The 19754-nt window shown below is 38.7% G+C and overlaps 1 protein-coding gene across 3 annotated transcripts in view; it reads right to left on the bottom strand.

Annotated features, from left to right (window-relative positions):
* The window catches only part of LOC150082046 (TBC1 domain family member 1-like), a 402976-nt gene that overhangs the window by 146741 nt on the left and 236481 nt on the right, over positions 1 to 19754 (bottom strand). For 2 of the 3 annotated variants that reach the window (XM_090379077.1, XM_090379079.1), the window contains exon 10: positions 8578 to 8637. The exons of the other annotated variant lie outside the window; for it this stretch is intronic. In XM_090379077.1, coding sequence (XP_090235203.1) covers positions 8578 to 8637 — 60 coding nt within the window. The remainder of the gene's footprint in view (positions 1 to 8577; positions 8638 to 19754) is intronic. 3 annotated transcript variants of the gene reach the window in all.

The raw sequence follows: 19754 nt of genomic DNA on the forward strand, positions 1-19754 counted from the left end.
TGTCATATGATTAAAAAGGTGTTACACTGCTCACACACATAGGGACATCATCTGTCCTCAGCAAGAATGAATGAGCAAGATGACTGTGTTCTATGCAGAGGTGGGCAAGAACAACTTCCTCTCTGCAGAAGTTGTTCTTGTGGTTGTTCTGGGGGTTGTGGTGACCTATCCACAGCTTCAGCCAATTCATTACTGCCACTTGTCTGATGTTGATCCAAGATTCCTTCTAACTCTGACATCAATGTAACATGCTTTGGCACATGTACACTTGAAGCTACTAGATTTTCTGTGGTAAGGCATCGACGAAATATCCTCCCCATCTTTTTTTTTTTTTTGTCTTTCTTGCTGCTGTGCATTCTGCATTCCACCATGGTTTCAGAAATGGTGGAAACCAAGTTGATGTCTTTGGAATTGCAAGTGACGCTTGCAATTAATAATGCTGCCTCAATAGTAATTCTGACCCACTCAATGCTGCCTCTTCAACCTCCCAAGTACAAACAGGGAGGGAAGCAGAGAAGATGGAAAGATCAATGGCAGTAACCATATGGGTAGGCATATGAAAAAAGATATTAGATCCCACATTTAGAAGAGCTGGGTCATTGTTTTCAATCAAACTCTATAATCTGATCATCAATGTTAGCACTACTCCACAGAGTATTACATCATTGAAATTCCCCAGTAATAGAAAAATAGGCAGCAATTGCTTAATGAGATCATCAAGGTCTGCTTGGGGGATGTCATTCCTAAGTGGCAAATAGATTGAGCAGATAGAAGGAAGATTGTTCACTGTGAGACAAATAGCTACAGCCCCTATTGTGTAGTCAGTGGCATAGGTAGTTAGTTACCCACAAGGATGGAAACTGCTATGTGGGCAAGTCCATCACCAGATCTGTCCTTCAGAATTATAGTATAGCCAAGCATGTAAGGGTCCCCCATTTGCCTTTAAATATGTCTCTGCTAAGCACCTTGGCTCGCACTTACACAGGAGGGCCTTGATGTCTTCACTATTTTGATGGAAACCGTGGCAGTTCCATTGCAGAAATTTGAATGTGCACATTACTTAATTTTTGTTTGTGGTGTTTGTTGTTTTGGGTTTTATTGGCAAATCAGCAACTATGGCTATAATGTGCCAGGTTAAAATTCAGTGACCTAAGGAATTAGGTCACTGTCAACATGTATAGTAATAAAAATATTTAAAAAAAATTATATGACAGTAAATTTTAAATCAATGCTATAAAGGTCTTCTAAAATTCCAATCTCCACATTGTGTCATTTCCATATCGAAGAACACAGATGCCAGGTGTTCTCATTTTAAAAAGCCATCTTGAATGGATGTTTCATGCCTGCTTAGATTTGGTGGGTCCATCTCTGGTCTTCTGAGGAGGCTGAAGGCTTTGCTTTCTCCGCCTTGGATTTATCCTTTTTGGGGAAGCATGGATGTTGTCTAGTGTCTATACTTCATCTACGAAAAGTTCCAAGACAACGTCATTATTTGTTTCATTCACCCCATCGCCATTTTTTTCATTTGTTGCAGTAAATCAGGTTTTTTTCATCTTTTCCATATTATTTGGTTTAGTTAGAGATAGAGCAGTAAGTGGTATCGATATGGGAGTGGCAGCTGATCGAGTATATTGTACTGGATTTTGAGTGTTCCATAAGTAGCATGCAATGGGAGCAAAAGAGTCCTTTGGGGTATTGCCATATCTGTCTGAGTTCCAACAGATTGCTTCCCTGCAGCCTTGTTTGCATACGTGGGCTTATTGCTACTTATTAGAATTATCAGTTTTCTAACCTCCCAATATGAAATATTCAGCTCTGCTTTGTGTTGCTGAATTTGCTTTCTTGTTTCCACTGCTGGCATGTCCTTGAGTATGCAGGGTGCACACCTTCACAATTCACACAAGTGGCTTTGGTGGCTGTACATGCATTGCTCTCATGGTCTTTTGCACCACAATGAGCACAGGCACTCCATAGCAAGCCATCTGCAAATGTCCATATTTCTAGCATTTAAAACATCACAGTGGATTTGGAACATATAGCCTTATTGTGCAATTTATATACCCGGCTGTTATCACCAAGAAAGAGAAGAATGACGATATCCAGCTCAGGACCCTGGGTGTAAGTATGGGTTTGGCACACCTAAGGTCCTGAGCTGGATATCATCATTCTTCTCTTTCTTGGTGATTCCCTTCTACATTGCGCGCGCGCGCTCTCTCTCTCTCTCTCTCTCTCTCTCTCTCTCTCTCTCTCTCTCTCTCTCTCTCTCTCTCTCTCTCTCTCAGGTAATTCAGAATTTTTTTTAGCTGGTGCAGCATAAGCCTCAGGCTTCAACAGTTATCACCTCCTGTGGCTGTAGTTTGGAGTGGATTTTCTTGAGATTACCGAGGAGAAATCTGCTCCAAACTACAGTCACAGGAGGTTGTGGTTTGGAACAGATCTGTTACTCAATCTGCTCCAAACTAACATCACGGAAATACATATTTAGTGTTCTGTGTAATGTTACAGTGATCAGTATTCCTCCAATTGATGTTGCTCATAATAACTGCTCAGAGTGCCTGTCATTTCTGGTTTCAATTAAGAGATCCCAAAACTAAGTCACGTAACTGTTTTTGAGGAAGTTGCTAACCACTCTAAAGCCTTCTGTATGAAAAAGGGCAACATTTTCCCAATAGGTTTCTCAATGTTAGAATGCACAATTAAAAATCTTGGAATGGGACTTGACGGTACTTCATTTCAGGGTCTCTCTTTGCTGCATTGGCATTATCTGTTTAACAGTTTTTATTTTTAGACAGGGACCATGTTGGGGCCCCTGAAGAAATAATTTTATCAGGATTCGTAGTGTTTTTAATTTTGGTTCAGTGTCCACTCTCCCCACCCACTATGGAGCCCAAATGGGACACCCACTACCCAGCAAGCAATAAATGCACTTGGGAGTGGGACACCATACCTGCACTGCCACCAGCCTAAATCCTCTCCCTTGGATCATGAGGGTAGGGGCATGGCATTAACACAGGCAGGCAAACCCACTAGCTGATTAATCCTGGTGAAGCCATCCAGGACCACCCATTTTATAAAAGCAGAGACCAAAGTGGTGTGTTGGAGCTGGGTCCCCCTCAACTACCAGGTTACACCCCCCCCTTCTAGGTTTCTATAGGTTGCAGTGCACAGCAAAACATGCTGGATTTCTGTGATGTTAGCCTGGAACTTAGGCTGTGTGCATTGGATCCCAGTGATGCTAATCTGGAGAACCAGCAGTATCACTGGGAGGTCCCCTCACCAGTACAGATGCCCACATCAAGGAGCAATAAGTGATAGAAAATGGACTACTGATACAAAGGATGAATGAGGTAATTAAATGCTTAATTATATAAAAGTGAAATGGATCAAGTAAGAATAAACACAAATTAACAAAACCGTTCACAACTGAAAGAGAAATACACAGACTAAGGATATAACAAAGTCTTGCCAGTGAGAATGAAGCTTGATCCATGATATGACTGCTGAAATCAGCAAGCATGTGAAGAGAAAGGATTCCCAATCCAAGTTTTTCATGGGGTCCACATAAGAGGAAATACAACAGTGCCTAAAGAAATGAATAAAATGAATAAAGAAATGAATAAAAGAATATCAAATCCATTCTAAGCAGCTGAACAAACTTCTGTTGGGTCTAGCATACTTCTGTTATACTACAGGATATTAATATATACTATAATATTATGGCATACATAATATAAGCAGAATAGGTCCTGGCTCAATACCAAGAATAATGTGCATCAGAAATATTAATTTGAAACTGAATGAGAGAATACAGGCCTGATATAAGAAAACAAACTGCCATGTGTGGATATGAGTATTTAAAAGCAGACTAGTGCCAGTATCAATTAAGAGAAAAATTAAGGAGTTCTAGGCACATCAGAATCTCTTGCAACATAGTTAAACTGAAAAACATTGGCACTAATGATATGAAGAGTAGGAGACGAGCAGAATTATTTAACAAGTACAGGTCACTGTTGAAAAAAAACCGTGAATTAGGGATGAATTTGAAAGTGTCTGCAATTCTGCCCAGACACGACAGGAAGGAGTATATGATGACAACCTTGTCTACCAATTCGGCCCTGGAAAGATTGTGCAAGGCCCAAGGGGTAGACTTTTTTTCAGCCTGGTCTGTACTTGTTAACAGGAGAGATTGCTTCTACAGGGATATGATACACTTAAATAGAAAGGGTGCAAGAATATTTGCTGGTGCTATCGAGGCACTGTTAGGTGGGTCAGAAAAAACTGATAGCTTTTGTGGGATACAAGAACAAATAGATTAACAGTAGCCGCTGGCAGAGATGAAAGTGATTCTTGCACTGCTTCTATTGGAATGTGCAACAGCTTGGAAAACAAGATGCAGGGGTTTTCAGAGACTGCTGGGAGTCATTGTGGTACAAGTAAACACACTTAGGGTAGCTAAGAATAAGAACAGGTGCATGTATACTTGCATATACACCAATGCTAGGAGTTTGATGAATAAATTTGATGAATTTGAGGTGTTAGTCAAAACATCAGAGGCAGATATTGTTGGGATATCAGAGATGTGGTGTCATACAGATATAAGGAATGTAGAACTGGAATTTGAACTGGAATTTGGGGAGTACAATGCATACAGGAAGGATAGACAGGATAGAAAGGGAGGAAGGGTTATGCTATTAGTTAAGAAACACATACAATCCAAGGAAGTTCAGCCAGTCGACATCGCTGGACAGTGCAGTGTAGAGTCAGTTTGGAATGACATAAGCACTGGGAGATCAAAATTGAGTAGGAGTGTGTTATAAGCTTAATGTAAGTGGTAGATGACTTTCATCAACCGGTGAAACACCACCACTTTGCTTATTGGAGGCTTGAAGTGGCAAAACCCATGTTTAGTCTCTAGAGCAAAGTTTCCGGCATCACCCTCCCCCCATACTTCTCCTTCAACCCATGCATGGCACTAAGTACTATAGGTTTTGATATCTTTCGTGTTTGGGGTTTTTCATAAAAAATAAAAAAAAAAATAAATAAAAATAAATAACTCTTATGAGTATAAGAAACTGTACAGAGAAATAGAGTGGGCCAGTAAATCAGAGAGTCTTATAATGGGGATTTTAATTTCCCGGATATTGACTGGAATTTGTGGGTTGGTCACTCACACACTACCAAGGCTTTTGTGGATTTATTGGATGATTGTTTTCTACATCAGCATGTTTGGGAGACAACTAGAGGGAGTAATACTCTTCATCTGATTATCAGTAGCAATTCTTCATGCATTAAGAATCTGCAGATAAAGGGACCACTAAGTGGAAGTGATAGTGTGTGCTGAAGTGGTATTTACTCAAAGAGGTAACTACCATCAGCGGTAAAGGGAAGGATTTTTGCTTTCGTAAAGGCAACTACGGTGGTCTCAGACAGTATTTAAATTCTATATGGTGGGACAAGCTGATGATGTTGCCACAACAAATTCAAAATGGGAGGCATTCAAAGAATTAATCTTGGAAGCTACAAGGCTTTACATACCAACAAAGAAATATTGTTCAAGGTTTAGGCCTAAATGGATGTCAGATAAACTAATGAGACATGTGGCAGAGAAGAAAAATGCATGGGATACATATAAATTAATGGGTAACATCGAAGCCTATGATAGATATAAGCTGGTCTGTAACCAAGTCACAAAGGAGATTAGGCAGGCAAAGGCAGATTATGAGACATCTTTGACAAAGGATGGAAAGAAAAACGGCAAAGAGTTCTTTACCTATCTAAACTCTAGATGGAAAGGGATGAATCAGATTGGTTCACTGGATATCGATGGTTTAACTGTTGATGATCCTGCTCAGGTAGCTAACAAACTAAATGAGTATTTTGCATCTACATTCACATATAAGGAGTTATTCAGGGAGAGGAATGCCAGAGGTGAATTGAACTCTGGCAGTGAACTAGGGCGCCTCCGTAGCCAGGTGGGAAGGAGCAGCAGTGCGTAGCACACACTTCTTGATTAGACCTGGGTTCGAGCCCATCACCACCAAATACGGAGTATGTGGAAAGGTCAGGGAATAACCACCGCATATACCGGAGCAATATGGCCTTAGTTGCTAACTCCTAAAAACCAAATAACAAACAAACAAGCAGTGAACTAGATGATTTTGTAATAAATGAAAGGAAAGTGGAGGAGAAATTTTTGAAGATAAACTTAAAAAAGGCACCCAGGGTAGATGGGATCTATCCAGTTATATTAAAGGAGGCAGCAAAGGGAATAAACAAACCCTTAGCCATAATTATGAGAGCTTCCTTGGATTCAGGGGAGGTACCCATGGACTGGAGATGTGCAAATGTGACCCCAATTCACAAGGAAGGATCAAAGGGCGACACAAATAATTGTAGACCTGTTAGTTTAAGTTCTGTTCCAGGGAAATTAATGGAGGCATTGGTTAAAGAAGCACTGCAGGATCATCTAGATAAAACTTCAGTTATAGTTCAGACACAGCATGGTTTTGTTAAGGGGAAGTCTTGTCTGACCAATTTGATTGAATACTATGATGTGGTCACAAAGGAACTGGATGCAGGGAATAACTTTGTTATCATATATTTGGATCTTAGAAAGGCTTTTGATACTGTTACACATGGAAGACTGTTGCACAAATTGGAGCTGTGTGGCATTGGAGGCAAATTGCTGCTATGGATTAAGGGATTGTTGAGTGGGAGAAGACAGAGTGGTAATCAATGAACACTGCTCTTTGTGGACTAATGTTATTAGTGGAATCCCTCAGGATTCAGTCCATTGTTGTTTTCTGTATTTATAAATGAAACTGATGATGGTATATCAGGCTTAATGTCCACGTTTGCAGACAATACGAACATTGGCATGATTGTAAAGGACACTAAAGACAGTACGCTGCTGCAACAGGATCTAGAAAAGTTGAGCAGATGGGCTGAGAGGTGGCAAATGAAGTTTAACATTGACAAATGTAAAGTACTACATATGGGAAGCAGTAACCCCACAGTACCTTATCAACTATGTGTGTTACTACACTGACAGTGGTAGAGAATGAAAAGGACCAGGGGGTAACTGTGCAGGCAGATATGAAGTTTTCTGAGCAGTGAAGACGGTGTGCAAGAATAGCTCATGGTGTCTTATCAATGATATACAGGAATTTTTTTAGCAGGGATAAGGAGGTGATTATCCCCTTGTATAAAGCAATGGTCAGGCCACACCTTGAGTACTGTATACAGGTCAGGAGGCCTCATTTTAAGAAGGATGTAGAGCTGTTGGAGTACAGAGACGGGCAACAAGATTAGTGAATGGAACAAAGGGTTGCTCTTACGAAGAAAGGCTTAAGTTTTGCAGATTACAGCGTCTGGAGACTAGGGACCTGCGAGGTGATCTGATTGAGGTGTATGAAGCCTTCATACACCTCAAGGCTTGTATGAAGCTTTGAGGTGAATGAAGCCATCGAGCATGCTCAATGCTGATGGGATTCTTCCTCTTGCTCAGAATAATCACCCGAGACAGTTGTAGGACAGGTGTGCAAAAGTTTGCCCTTAGCCAGCGGGTAGTTCATTGGTGGAACAGACTTCCATTTTTTTGTTGTGGAAGTTGATAGCCTAAATAAATTTAAGGCTGAGCTGGACAGGTATTTGGAGTGAACGGAGTGGTGAAATGGGAGTGGGGTTTTTTTTTTTTTTTTGGCTGATGCTGCATAAGCTTGCTTTCTTGCATCATATGCCTCTACTAGAGCTAATGCTAAAAGCAAAATAGTTTCTAATAATACATCTTTTAGAATCAAAAGTATGAAAACTACATCAAGTTGTTTTGACAAAGAATTATGGTCAAAAATGTTTCACAGGTTGTTTAACAAGTTTGATATTCTAACAATGCCTTGTACTATAAAAGATTTAAAAAATAAAGAAACTAAATACCAATCACAACATATGAATATTCCAAATTTAGCTTTTCTTTCTCTATCTTTCTACTATATAGTATGAATGGCAACAGGCATCAATGGTGACCCCCAAAATCTCTTATTTTCAAATTATGGCTTTAAAACAGATCCACATAAAAGTGGTCACATAACATTAAACCACCAAATCAAAGAATGATACCCTATTATTACAGAGAATGCAAAGATAAAAATTGTAGTTTAGTACTGTGTTTTGGAGATTATTCATTGCCTTTGGGTTGAGTGAACCATCTTTATCAGCAGATTACAGACAAAATCAAAAACATGTGTAATTGCAAGAAATAAAACTGATTAAAAAAAGAAATGCATATGGTCACATGAGACAAATGTCTCTGGCTCATATTACCTTTATATTATTTCAAGCTTGCAGCATCTTGTCCCCAGCTAATGTCTGGGGGTAAAGTGCTGCAGTCATTACACAGCAGAGTTGTTGCATTCTCCTGTTTCTATTAAAGTTTTATCTTCTAACTCTAATAAAATATGACTTCCCTAATCTGGTCATTTTGAAACTCAATAATACATTTTACATAATGAATGCCCTTCTCTGTTATGTTTCTCTATATGTAGTTTATATTTAAGGAATACTTTATAAAAAAGTTCTTACTCGAAGTGGAATTTCCATCATTGTTGCAGCTCTCTCCCGTGTCTCATCTCTTGATTTGCGCTAATTAGAAAAAAATTAATGCAAGCATGATGCAAAACTATTAGTGATTTAAACATGCACTGAGAAGCAATCTGAAACAAATTGATTAGGTATGAAAAATTATGCTTTACAGTATAAAACTGGTAAAAACAACTAAATGAGGAATTAAAAAAAAAAAAAAAAAAGCACAATTTATGGCAAGTGCTGAAATCTAAGTATATACATTCACATTCTTTGAGTGTGCATGGGTTAGAGAAAGGGAGAGGGAGAGACAGACAGAAAATAAGTACTGATGTGAGCAAAGATTTTCCTTTCTGCATCCTTTTTCATTATACAGTATGAGTAAGTGACCAGACATCCCGGATTTCCGTCATTCCCGCTTTGCAAACTGCACCGGATTGGACATGTAGCCTCCATACTTAATGGCAAACATAATGAAAATAATTTGCATTATTCTTGCAGGGAACCAATGGTACAACGGAAAGAGTTTTTTCAGTAGTAAATAAGCTGTGGATGTCAACAAAAACACAACTGACAGTAGAAACGCTGAAAGTAATACTACAAGTTAAGTGCAATTTTGCTAATTCTTGTGAAGAAATAGCAAATAATGAAGAATTATTAAGAAAAATTCACTCAGCAGAAAAATATATTTAATTATATTATTTAATTTCTCATGTGTTTCTATTGTTAAAAGATGTATGTATTTTTATTATTATTTCACAGAAAAAAAACAACCTTTTTTCACTAAACAAAAATGAAAATCGATTAAAAACATGACCCCTCCAATAAATTTTTTTTCCCCTTCTAATTACAACTATTTGTCTCAGTTCACATCCTTCACACAACCTGCTTCGTTATTTAGCGTACAATGAGGGGTTCCATATACTGAATTTCAGCCTTTTTGTGAAAAAAAAAAAAAAACAAAACAAATATAGGCTATATTTGGTTTTTTTTTAAAAAAAAAAAAAAGTGTTATATTTCATTTTATAAGTTTAGTTCAAAGAAGTATATGTATTTAATTTATATTTTGTATGCAAATATTTTTTATATATAAAAATCTTCCCTCCCCACCAGATGTCCCGCATTGCAATACTAAGGATCTGGTCGCTTTAAGTATGAGTGATGTCTCTTAAGAATATAAAAGGCATTAATGGCAGCCCAAAATCTATTTTATTTTGAAGATATAGCTTTAAAATAAATCTACAGAAGACTGGTCACACAACCGTACACCACCAAACTGAACCCTTATGTAAGTATCTCTAAGTCAACATGCAAATAATTTTTACTACTAGCACTTGGCTGGGAAAAAGTAAGTGGTGATGGGAAGGGGGGAGAGTGTGTTATTATTATTTTGTTATTTGGTTTTTTTTTTTTAGGAGCATTAGCAACTAAGGCCATATTGCTCCGGGATATGCGGTGGTCATTCCCTGACCTTTCCGCATCCTCCGTATTTGGTGGTGACGGGCTCGAACCCCGGTCTAATCAAGAAGCGTGTGCTACGCACTGCTGCTCCTTCCCACCTGGCTACGGAGGCGCCAGAGAGAGAGAGAGAGAGAGAGAGAGAGAGAGAGAGAGAGAGAGAGAGAGAGAGAGAGAGAGAGAGAGTGTGTGTGTGTGTGTGTGTGTGTGTGTGTGTGTGTGTGTGTGTGTGTGTGTGTGTGTGTGTGTGTGTGTGTCACAATACATGTAATTTCTACATACATGCAGCATATCCAAAAATTGCCACAGGCTAAAAATGATATTTGTACATGCATTTAGCATTTATCCAGATATTCCACAAAGCTAGATGAAGACGGATTATTTTTGGCTCTAAACCTATATCCCCCATTTTGTCAAACTCACATACTGTCTATAGTGTTCAGAGCTGGTATGATTTTTCAGACATTCATATGCAAACATATATATGCTGCCCTAACTGGTTATTTCTAGCCTGTCAATGTATATTTGTAGAAAGATGTCCTTTATTATTGTCTGCCATGGGCAATGCATACACTATACTCATGGATTCCCCTCCCTAGCACTGCTATTGCTTTCCTAATTCTATAAATCATGTTGATTCTTGTAGAGCTAACTTTTCTAAAAGCAAAATTTTGCCCTAGCTTAATGATATAGGATGGGAGGGAACACTAATAAATAAAACAAAATCTGACAGATGTGAGATGCATTACCATCTTAGGTACTCAATACAGGGAACTTTCTGCTCCCTTAAAAAATCAGCACCAAGAACTCAGCACTAAAGTCTGGTCTTAAGTCCAACTTAAGGACAAATACACAGTTCTGCCTAAATTGCACAGCATCACCTTAAACAGACAAATCTGCTATGCATTTAAATCTGAGACATGACCAGGTCAGCTGTTAAAACCTCTCTTGCTCTATTGGAAGGATTTACCTAGATATGTTCCTGTAACCTATAAAAATCTTCTGTGTTCATCAATGATCAATCTCATAATTCTCACACCATTACCTATCTATAATTCCAGCACTTGATTCTAATCCTGCTAGAAGACATACAGCAACTAGTCACAATTCAATATGAACTTCCCTGCCTATTCCTATTCACTCACTTCAGGAAGAGACTTAAAACCTAGAGATATTCAAAACTGAAGAATAATAATAAGTTTCTGGTAATTTTGCAACTCTTATACCATCTACAGCTATAAGTTTAAAAATCTTTTAATTTTCTGTTAAAGTTTCCATCAAAAAGACAAGCTGGAATGGTTAAAAATTGAAAAGTTGCAATTTTGCAACTTTTTATTCGGCTGATTTTTCACTTTCGTAGATAGAATATAATGGCAAATTCAGTATATACCTTAAAATAGCATCAAATTTGCTTATAAGCTGGTGTTGAAATTAGTGACTTTGCTTTTTTTTTTTTTTTTTTTTTTAACTACTGTATAAAACTGTGTGTTTATAGAGTAATCACTGCAATTATATCCGCCATAATATTACATAAATATCTAATCACCAGTTGGAAGATTCACCAATTATTGATCCATAATCATCACTCTGAGCTTCATCATGAGAGTGGCAAACATGGAAACCTCAGATCTCTCCACTTAAAAGTGAAGTTACCTGGAGTTGCACAGCAACTGTATGCTTTAGTTTCCTTGGGCATTTAAACAGAAATTTAAATTAAATTTAAAACATTTTTTATTCAAAATTTTGCTAGATTAAGGCAAGGGACTTACAGCAACATTTCAGATAAAAATCATTTGAGAGGAATGAAAGATACATTTTCTCAAAATTTATATGTAAAATAAACGGGTCACAAAAACAATAAGATTGAAAAGGGATGTTTAAGCAGGGGCAATGCTTAAACAATAAGATTAGTCACTAAAAAGATGCATTAAAATATTAATTAATAAAAGTGCAAGTTTTAATTAATAAATGACTTAATTGGAAATGCAATAAAGTGAGTACTCAAAAGGAGAGTGGGTAAGAAAGAAAACATTCTTAATGAATTATATCTTAATTAAACAAAATACAAAAAATTTCAATGTACAAAATGGTATCTGCCTGTTCATTAGATTTGAATTGTTTTGATATATAACTTTTTAGAGGGCTTTTACAAACATTTATAATAATTTTAACCAAAAATATGAGCATGTAACTGAAGAAACAACTTTGAAAGCTTATTAAGTTTATTATGCAATCAGGAATTTCAATACGGTGAGCTGGTTGTTTGGTTTGGATTTTTATGGTGCAAAAACAAATAGGGTTATAAGGGTGCCGTGTCATGAATACAGTGAGTATAATGTATACAGGAAGGAGAGAAGAAGAAATGCTCTTGGTTAAGAAGCATACAGAATATAATGCAGTGTGGGTTTTTTTTTATTTAAACCCCACACACGATAGGTATTAGAACCTATAGTACTTAGTACCATGCTTGGGTAGGAGATTGAGAAGACAAAAGAAGATGTTTGTTGACATTAGACTGTAATTTTCAGGAAATACATATGAAGGAAGGTTGTTCCAGAAAACAGCAGTTGAATAATAAACGAGAAAGATGAAAAGTTGGTTCTGTGAGTTTGAAGTTGGACAGTAAATGGATGTTGGCTGACATGTTCAGACTGTTTTGAAAGAGAGAGCAGGAATCATAGAAGCCAATTCAGAAGAACAGTGTCCATGGAAGTATCTGTTCAAAAGGCATGCAGTAGAAACAGTACACCTATGAGACAGCAAATGAAGAGACTGTCAGAGAGGAGTCATTAATTAACCTCTTCTGAATGGAATCTAGAAGCCGGAGAGGGGTTTTGGGGGAACCGCCACAGATGTGGGAAGAATATTCCATGGTAGGGCGGATTTGCAATTTGTACAGAGTGAACAGCTGTTTGGAAGAAAAGTAACGCCAAAAGCAAAATAGAAAACCAAGTTTTTCAGAAGCAGAGGAGATTATCCTCTTGTATAAGGCAATGGTCAGACCACATCTTGAGTACTGTATACAGGTCTGGAGGCTTCATTTTAAGAAGGATGTAAAGCTGTTGGAATGAATACAGAGAAGTGCAACAGAAGTGGCAGAGAAGAAAAATGCATGGGATACATACAAATTAACACGTGACACAGAAGCCTATGATAGATACAAGTTGATCTGTAACCAAGTTACAAAGGAGGTTAGGCAGGCAAAGGCAGATTACGAGAAATCTATGGCAAGGGATGCAAAGAAAAACAGCAAAGAGTTCTTTACTTATGTAAACTCTAGAAGGAAGGGGATGAATCAGATTGGTCCACTTGATATTGATGGGTCAAGTGTTGATGATCCTGCTCAGGTAGCTAACAAACTAAATGAATATTTTGCATTCAACATTCACACATTCAGCGAGGGGAATGCCAGAGGTGTATTCAACTCTGGCAGTAAGCTAGAGAATCTTGTAATAACTGAGAGTAAAATTTTTGAAGATAAACACAAGAAAGGCACCTGGGGTGGATGGGATCTATCCAGTTATATTAAAGGAGGCAGCAAAGGAAGTAAGCAAACCCTTAACCATAATTATGAGAGCTTCCTTGGACTCAGGAGAGGTACCCACAGACTGGAGATGTGCAAATGTGACCCAAATTCACAAAGGAGGATCAAAGGCTGACACAAGTAATTATAGACCTATGAGTTTAACTTCTGTTCCAGGAAAATTAATGGAGGCACTGGTTAAAGAAGCAAGGTAGGATCATCTAGACAAGACTTCAGTTATAGTTCGGACACGGCATGGTTTTGTTAAGGGGAAGTCTTGCCTGACCAATTTGATTGGATACTATGATGCAGTCACAAAAGAACTGGATGCAGGGAATAACTTTGATATTATATACTTGGATCTTAGAAAGGCTTTTGATACTGTTGCACATGGAAGACTGCTGCACGAATTGGAGCAGTGTGGTACTGGAGGCAAATTGCTGCTATGGATAAAGGGATGGTTAAGGGGGAGTAGACAGAGAGTGGTAATCAATGGACACTGCTCATCGTGGAATAATGTTATTAGTGGAGTCCCTCAGGGTTCAGTGTTGGGTCCATTATTGTTTTCTGTATTTATAAATGATATTGATGATAGTATATCAAGCTTAATGTCCAAGTTTGCAGATGATACGAAGGTTGGCAGGGTTGTCAAGGACACTACTGACACTATGCTGCTGCAACAGGATCTGGAAAAGTTGAGCAGATGGGCTGAGAGGTGTTAAATGAAGTTTAACATTAACAAATGTAAAGTACTACATATGGGAAACAGCAACCCCCAGAGCAACGTATCAACTCTGTAGTACTACACTGACAGTGGTAGAGAATGAAAGGGACCTGGGGGTGGTTGTGCAGGCAGATATGAAGTTCTCTGAGCAGTGCAGATGGGCTGCAAGAGTAGCTCATGGTGTATTGTCAATGATATATAGGAATTTTTCTAGCAGGGATAAGGAGGTGATTATTCCCTTGTATAAGGCAATGGTCAGACCACACCTAGAGTACTGTATACAGGTCTGGAGGCCTCATTTCAAGAAGGATGTAGAGCTGCTGGAACGAGTACAGAGATGGACAAGATTAGTGAATGGAACAAAGGGGTGCTCTTACAAAGAAAGGCTTAAGTTTTGCAAATTACGGTGTCTGGAGACTAGGCACCAGTGAGGTGATCTGATAGAGGTGTATAAAGCCTTCAATGGTTTGAGCATGCTCAATGCTGATGGGATTCTTCCTCTTGCTCAGAATAATCACCTGAGAGGGCATAAATTCAAATTGAGGAAAGACAGATGTAGGATAGACGTGCAGAAATTTGCCTTTAGCAAGCGGGTGGTTGGTTGGTGGAACAGACTTCCATCCCTTGTCGTGGAAGTTGAAGCCTAAATAAGTTTAAGGCTCAGCTGGACAGGTATTTCGAACGAACAGAGGGGTGAAGTGGTTTTTTTTTTTTTTTTTGGCTCATGCTGCATAAGCTTGCTTTCTTGCATCAAATGCCTCTACTAATGCTAACAAGATTAGTGAATGGAACCAAAGGGTTGCTCTTACGAAGAAAGGCTTAAGTTTTGCAAATTACAGTGTCTGGAGACTAGGCACCTGTGAGGTGATCTGATTAAGGTGTATAAAGTCTTGAATGGTTTGAGCATGCTCAATGCTGATGGGATTCCTCCTCTTGCTCAGAATAATCGCCTGAGAGGGCATAAATTCAAATAGAGGAAAGACAGCTGTAGGATGGATGTGCGGAAGTTTGCCTTTAGCCAGTGGGTGGTTTATTTCTGGAACAAACTTCCATCTGGCATTGTAGAAGTTGATAGCTTAAACAGATTCAAAGCAGAACTAGACAAACATTTGGAGCGAGTGGATGGGTGAAATGAGAAGGGAGTGTTTTTTTTTTTGGCTGATGCTATAGAAACTTGCTTTCTTGCATCATGTGCCTTTTCTAATACTAATGCTAATCCTTCTTCCCACTCTAACTTCCCAAATTGTATCTGTTAAATCCTGGATGGTAAAAATATGACAAAAAAGGGGTCTCAACTATTACAAATCTTATCTCTACCACTCTCCTAGAAATTAAAGCTATTAACTTTAATTTTCATCTCAACTTGACATACTTAGATGCCTCTTTGTTTGGGGGCTTTTGATGACAAGAACTTTAAAGCTCTCATGCTCTTTTCTAAGGAATATTACTTCATCATCAGTAATCTATTAGCTTTTCTTCAAAACTGATTTTAACAGGAAACTTGTTCTCTGCTCTGAGAAGAAGATAATTGTTAGAACTATTTCAGAAGGTGTCCCTTAGGGACACCTTCTGAAATAGGTCTAAAAGTATGGCTCTGCTATTCTCCTCACTGATGCCTTTCTTTTCAGAGCATAACTTCTCCATAATTTCTTATAGGGACAACTTGGGAACTATGGTCCATTTCATTCACCTTTGGCTTAAACAATATATGAGACAAAATCTATATTAATGACTCTCTTCAAATAATCTGTATTTTTTTTGTCTCTTGGTGGTGTACTAAACCTTCAAAAATCTGCTCATCTCTTAATTATGAGATGATATTCTACTTTCCAGTTTTCTCCTCTATTTGATAACTCAACTGTTCATAAATTTCTGTCTACAAAGATCTTGGGATTTACTCCCAACTAATTTTTCATTCAAAACATCTTCAAAACTTAAAGGCTAAATCTCTTAAATGTGTGGAATTTAAGGCAAAATTTAATTCACATCTCTGACACTTCTACCAAAGTAAAATGTATTAATAATCATATCTGTTATGTTATATGGTTTTGATATTTGGTCAGCCTCGGCTAATACAAATCTCAACTTTCTTCTATCCACTGAATTCGTATTAGTAGAGGCATATGATGCAAGAAAGCAAGTTTATACAGCATCAGCCAAAAAAGGGGGGGGGGGGAACCCTCCCATTTCACACATCTATTCACTCCAAACGTGTGTCTAGTTCTGCCTTGAATTTATTTAAGCTGTCAACTTTTACAATGACAGATGGAAGTTTGTTCCAGCAATCAACCCATAGATTACCTGGCTAAAGACAAATTTATTGTCTTTATTGTCTTCTATTCTACAACTGTCTTTCCTCAATTTGAATTTGATCCTCAGGCAATTAATCGGGGCAAGAGGAAGAATCCCATCAGCATTGAGCTTGCTCAAGCCATTCAACACCTTATACACGTAAATCAGATCACCTGGTCTCGAGACACTGCAATTTGCAGAACTTAAGCCTTTCTTTATGAGGGCAACCCATTGTTCCCCTCAAAGAAGGGGAACAAACGAGCACAGAGAAGGGCAATCTCACTGCCCTTCTCAGTACTCGTTCCAGCAACTCCACATCCTACCTAAAATAAGGCCTTCAGAATTGTATACAGTATTCACGGTATGGCCTGACCATTGCCTTATACATGGGGATAATCAGCTCCTTATCCCTGCTAGAAAAATTCCCATATATCACTGAGAAGACACCATGAGCTACTCTTACGAACTGTCTGCACTGCTCAGAAAACTTCATATCTGACTGCACAATTACCCCCATATCCTTTCAATCTCCATTACACTGAGTGTAGTTCCACACAGTTAATAAGTTACTCTGGGGGTTACTGCTACCCACAAGCAGTACTTTACATTTGTCAATGTTAAACTTCAGTTGTCACCTCTCAGACTATTTTCTCAATCTTTCTAGATCCTGTTGCAGTAGCGTACTTTTAATTAGTGTCATTAATGACATGTCATAGTGGAGTCTCCGCAGGAGACTCCACTAATAACATTAATCCACGGAGAGCAGTGTCTATTGATTACCACTCTCCATCTTTTCCACTCAACCAACCCTCTATTCATAGCAGCAAAATGGCCCTTAATGTCATACTACCCCAATTCGTACAGTAGTCTTCCATGTGCAACAGTATCAAAAGCTTTCCTAAAATCCAAGTATATCATATAAAATTTATTTTTTGCAACTGGTTCCTTTGTAATCACATCATAGTATCCAATCAAATTGGTCAGACAAGACTTTTCCTTAACAAACCCATGCTGTGTCTGAACTATAACTGCAGTCTTGTCTAGATGATCCTGCAATGCTTCTTTAAAAAGTGACTCCATTAATTTCCCCGGAACAGAAATTAAACTAACAGGTTTGCTGTAAGCTTAATTTCTTGAATCATATGCCTCTTGGGGATACATTTTCACATCTCCAGTCCATGGGTACCTCCCCTGATTCCAAGGATGCTCCCATAATTATGGCTAAGGGTTTGCTTATTTCCTTTGCTGCCTCCTTTAATATAACTGGATAGATCCCATTCATCCCAGGTGCTTTTCTTATATTTAACTTCAACAATTTCTCCTCCACTTTGCTCTCAGTTATTACTAAATCATTTAGCTCCCTACCAGAGTTCGATAAACTTCTGGATTCCCCTCCCTGATTATCTCCTCGTGTGTGTGAATGGTGAAGCATAATACTCATTCAGTCTGTCAGCTACCTGGGCAGGATCATCAACAGTCCAACCATCAATATCGAGTGGACCAATCTGATTCATCCCCTTCCTTCTAGAGTTTACACAAGTAAAGAATTCTTTGCTGTTTTTCTTTGCATCTTTTGCCAAGGATTTCTCATAATCAGTCTAACCTACAAGCTATACTTGCTACCTGGGAGTCTAAAACGCTGATGGCACTGATATTCAGGTGACACTCAGCTCAAGTGGACCCAATTTTGGCAAAGTCTGGATGGTCTGTGACAGCCAAATCCTCTGCTTGCACCTTCACAATGGTGGGACTGTTAGTAATCCTGGGTATAACCCCCATGCACAAGCACTGTGGTTGATCACCCAGTTGTGAACCAATGAGTCGGGTTGTGGTGCCCACACCACATGGAGGAATGTCGCCCCTCTCTGTTACCAGGCAATACTAGGTGACAGATAACTCATCAACAGTGCAATACCACCACTTTGCTTACTGGAGACTTGAAGTGGTGGAACCCATGTTTAGTCTCCAGAGATAGTTAGTTCCGGTCAACCCTTCCCCCATCTCTTCCATCGTGCAGTATGACTGATGACTTTTGAGGTTATGATGGACATCATGGCGAGATCCAATCTTCCTTACATTTCGAGGGTACAGCTCTAAAACACTGTTCACAGGCCGGCCGCTAGTTAATACACTGGACTGAACCTGTAGGCAACTCTTTAGGAATCATTCGGATCAGCTAGCTATAATCTTGCTACCTGTACTCTGCCAGGTAGTGACTGGAGGGAGTTTGAGTAGTGTGTATGTGTATGCAGAGTGCATTGTCGAGGCCACGTTATGTCAAGGATCTGGGTATATTCTTACCATGTGTACGCCATATCCAAAAAATTTCATTACTTCATACAGCAAGTCCCAACCACCCACTTTTTATTACTATTGAATAACACCATGAATTGTCAAAACTAATAGAGTAAGCTTATCTGCAAAAAGATCTAACCCTCCCAAACACTTCCTAGTTTATTTCACAAATATACATGGTCTCAATTCTAATCTCAACAATGTCCATTTCCACTTGCAGTCTGCCAAACCCCATGTACTTTTTTTTTTCAGAATCTCAGTTAATTCAACTACTGCTCATCTCAGTTGCCCAAATTATTCGCTATATGATTCCTTTCGCCTCAAAGGTGGTACTTGTGAATATGGCCATTCCGATATTCCCTGTCAGAGACTTGGTAATTTGGAATCTCCTCTTTTTGATCTTCTCTGCCTTAAAATCTCTCTATCTCATTCTGTCAAATTCATCTGTTATCTCTACTTTTCTACCAATTCTACTAATCATTTGGAGCCCTTTGACTTCCTCTCTTTGCAACTTGACTTCCTCCAGTCCAACTTTCCTAACAGTGAGATAATTTTCCTTGGTGATTTTAATGTTCACAACTCCAGCTGGCTTCCATTTTCTAGTCACATCGACCCAGCTGGTCAAGATGCTGAGGCTTTTTCAATTACTAATGACCTTGCACAGACTGTTCATTTACCTACAAGAATACCGGACAATCCTAAACATACAGCGAACACGCTTGATCTTTTTCTCACAAACAACCTTTCAACGTACACGGTCGAAGTGAATGGTCCTTTAGGCACCTCAGATCACAACTTGGTGATTGTCTCTTCTCCAATGGAACCTTTATCTCATGGCTATTCCCAACCTACTGTTGCTTGGCATTACAAGAATGCAAAATGGGA

Source organism: Mastigoproctus giganteus, chromosome 8 (genome assembly GCF_048544385.1).
Source record: "Mastigoproctus giganteus isolate SK-2022 chromosome 8, ASM4854438v1, whole genome shotgun sequence".
NCBI classification, from domain to species: domain Eukaryota; kingdom Metazoa; phylum Arthropoda; class Arachnida; order Uropygi; family Thelyphonidae; genus Mastigoproctus; species Mastigoproctus giganteus.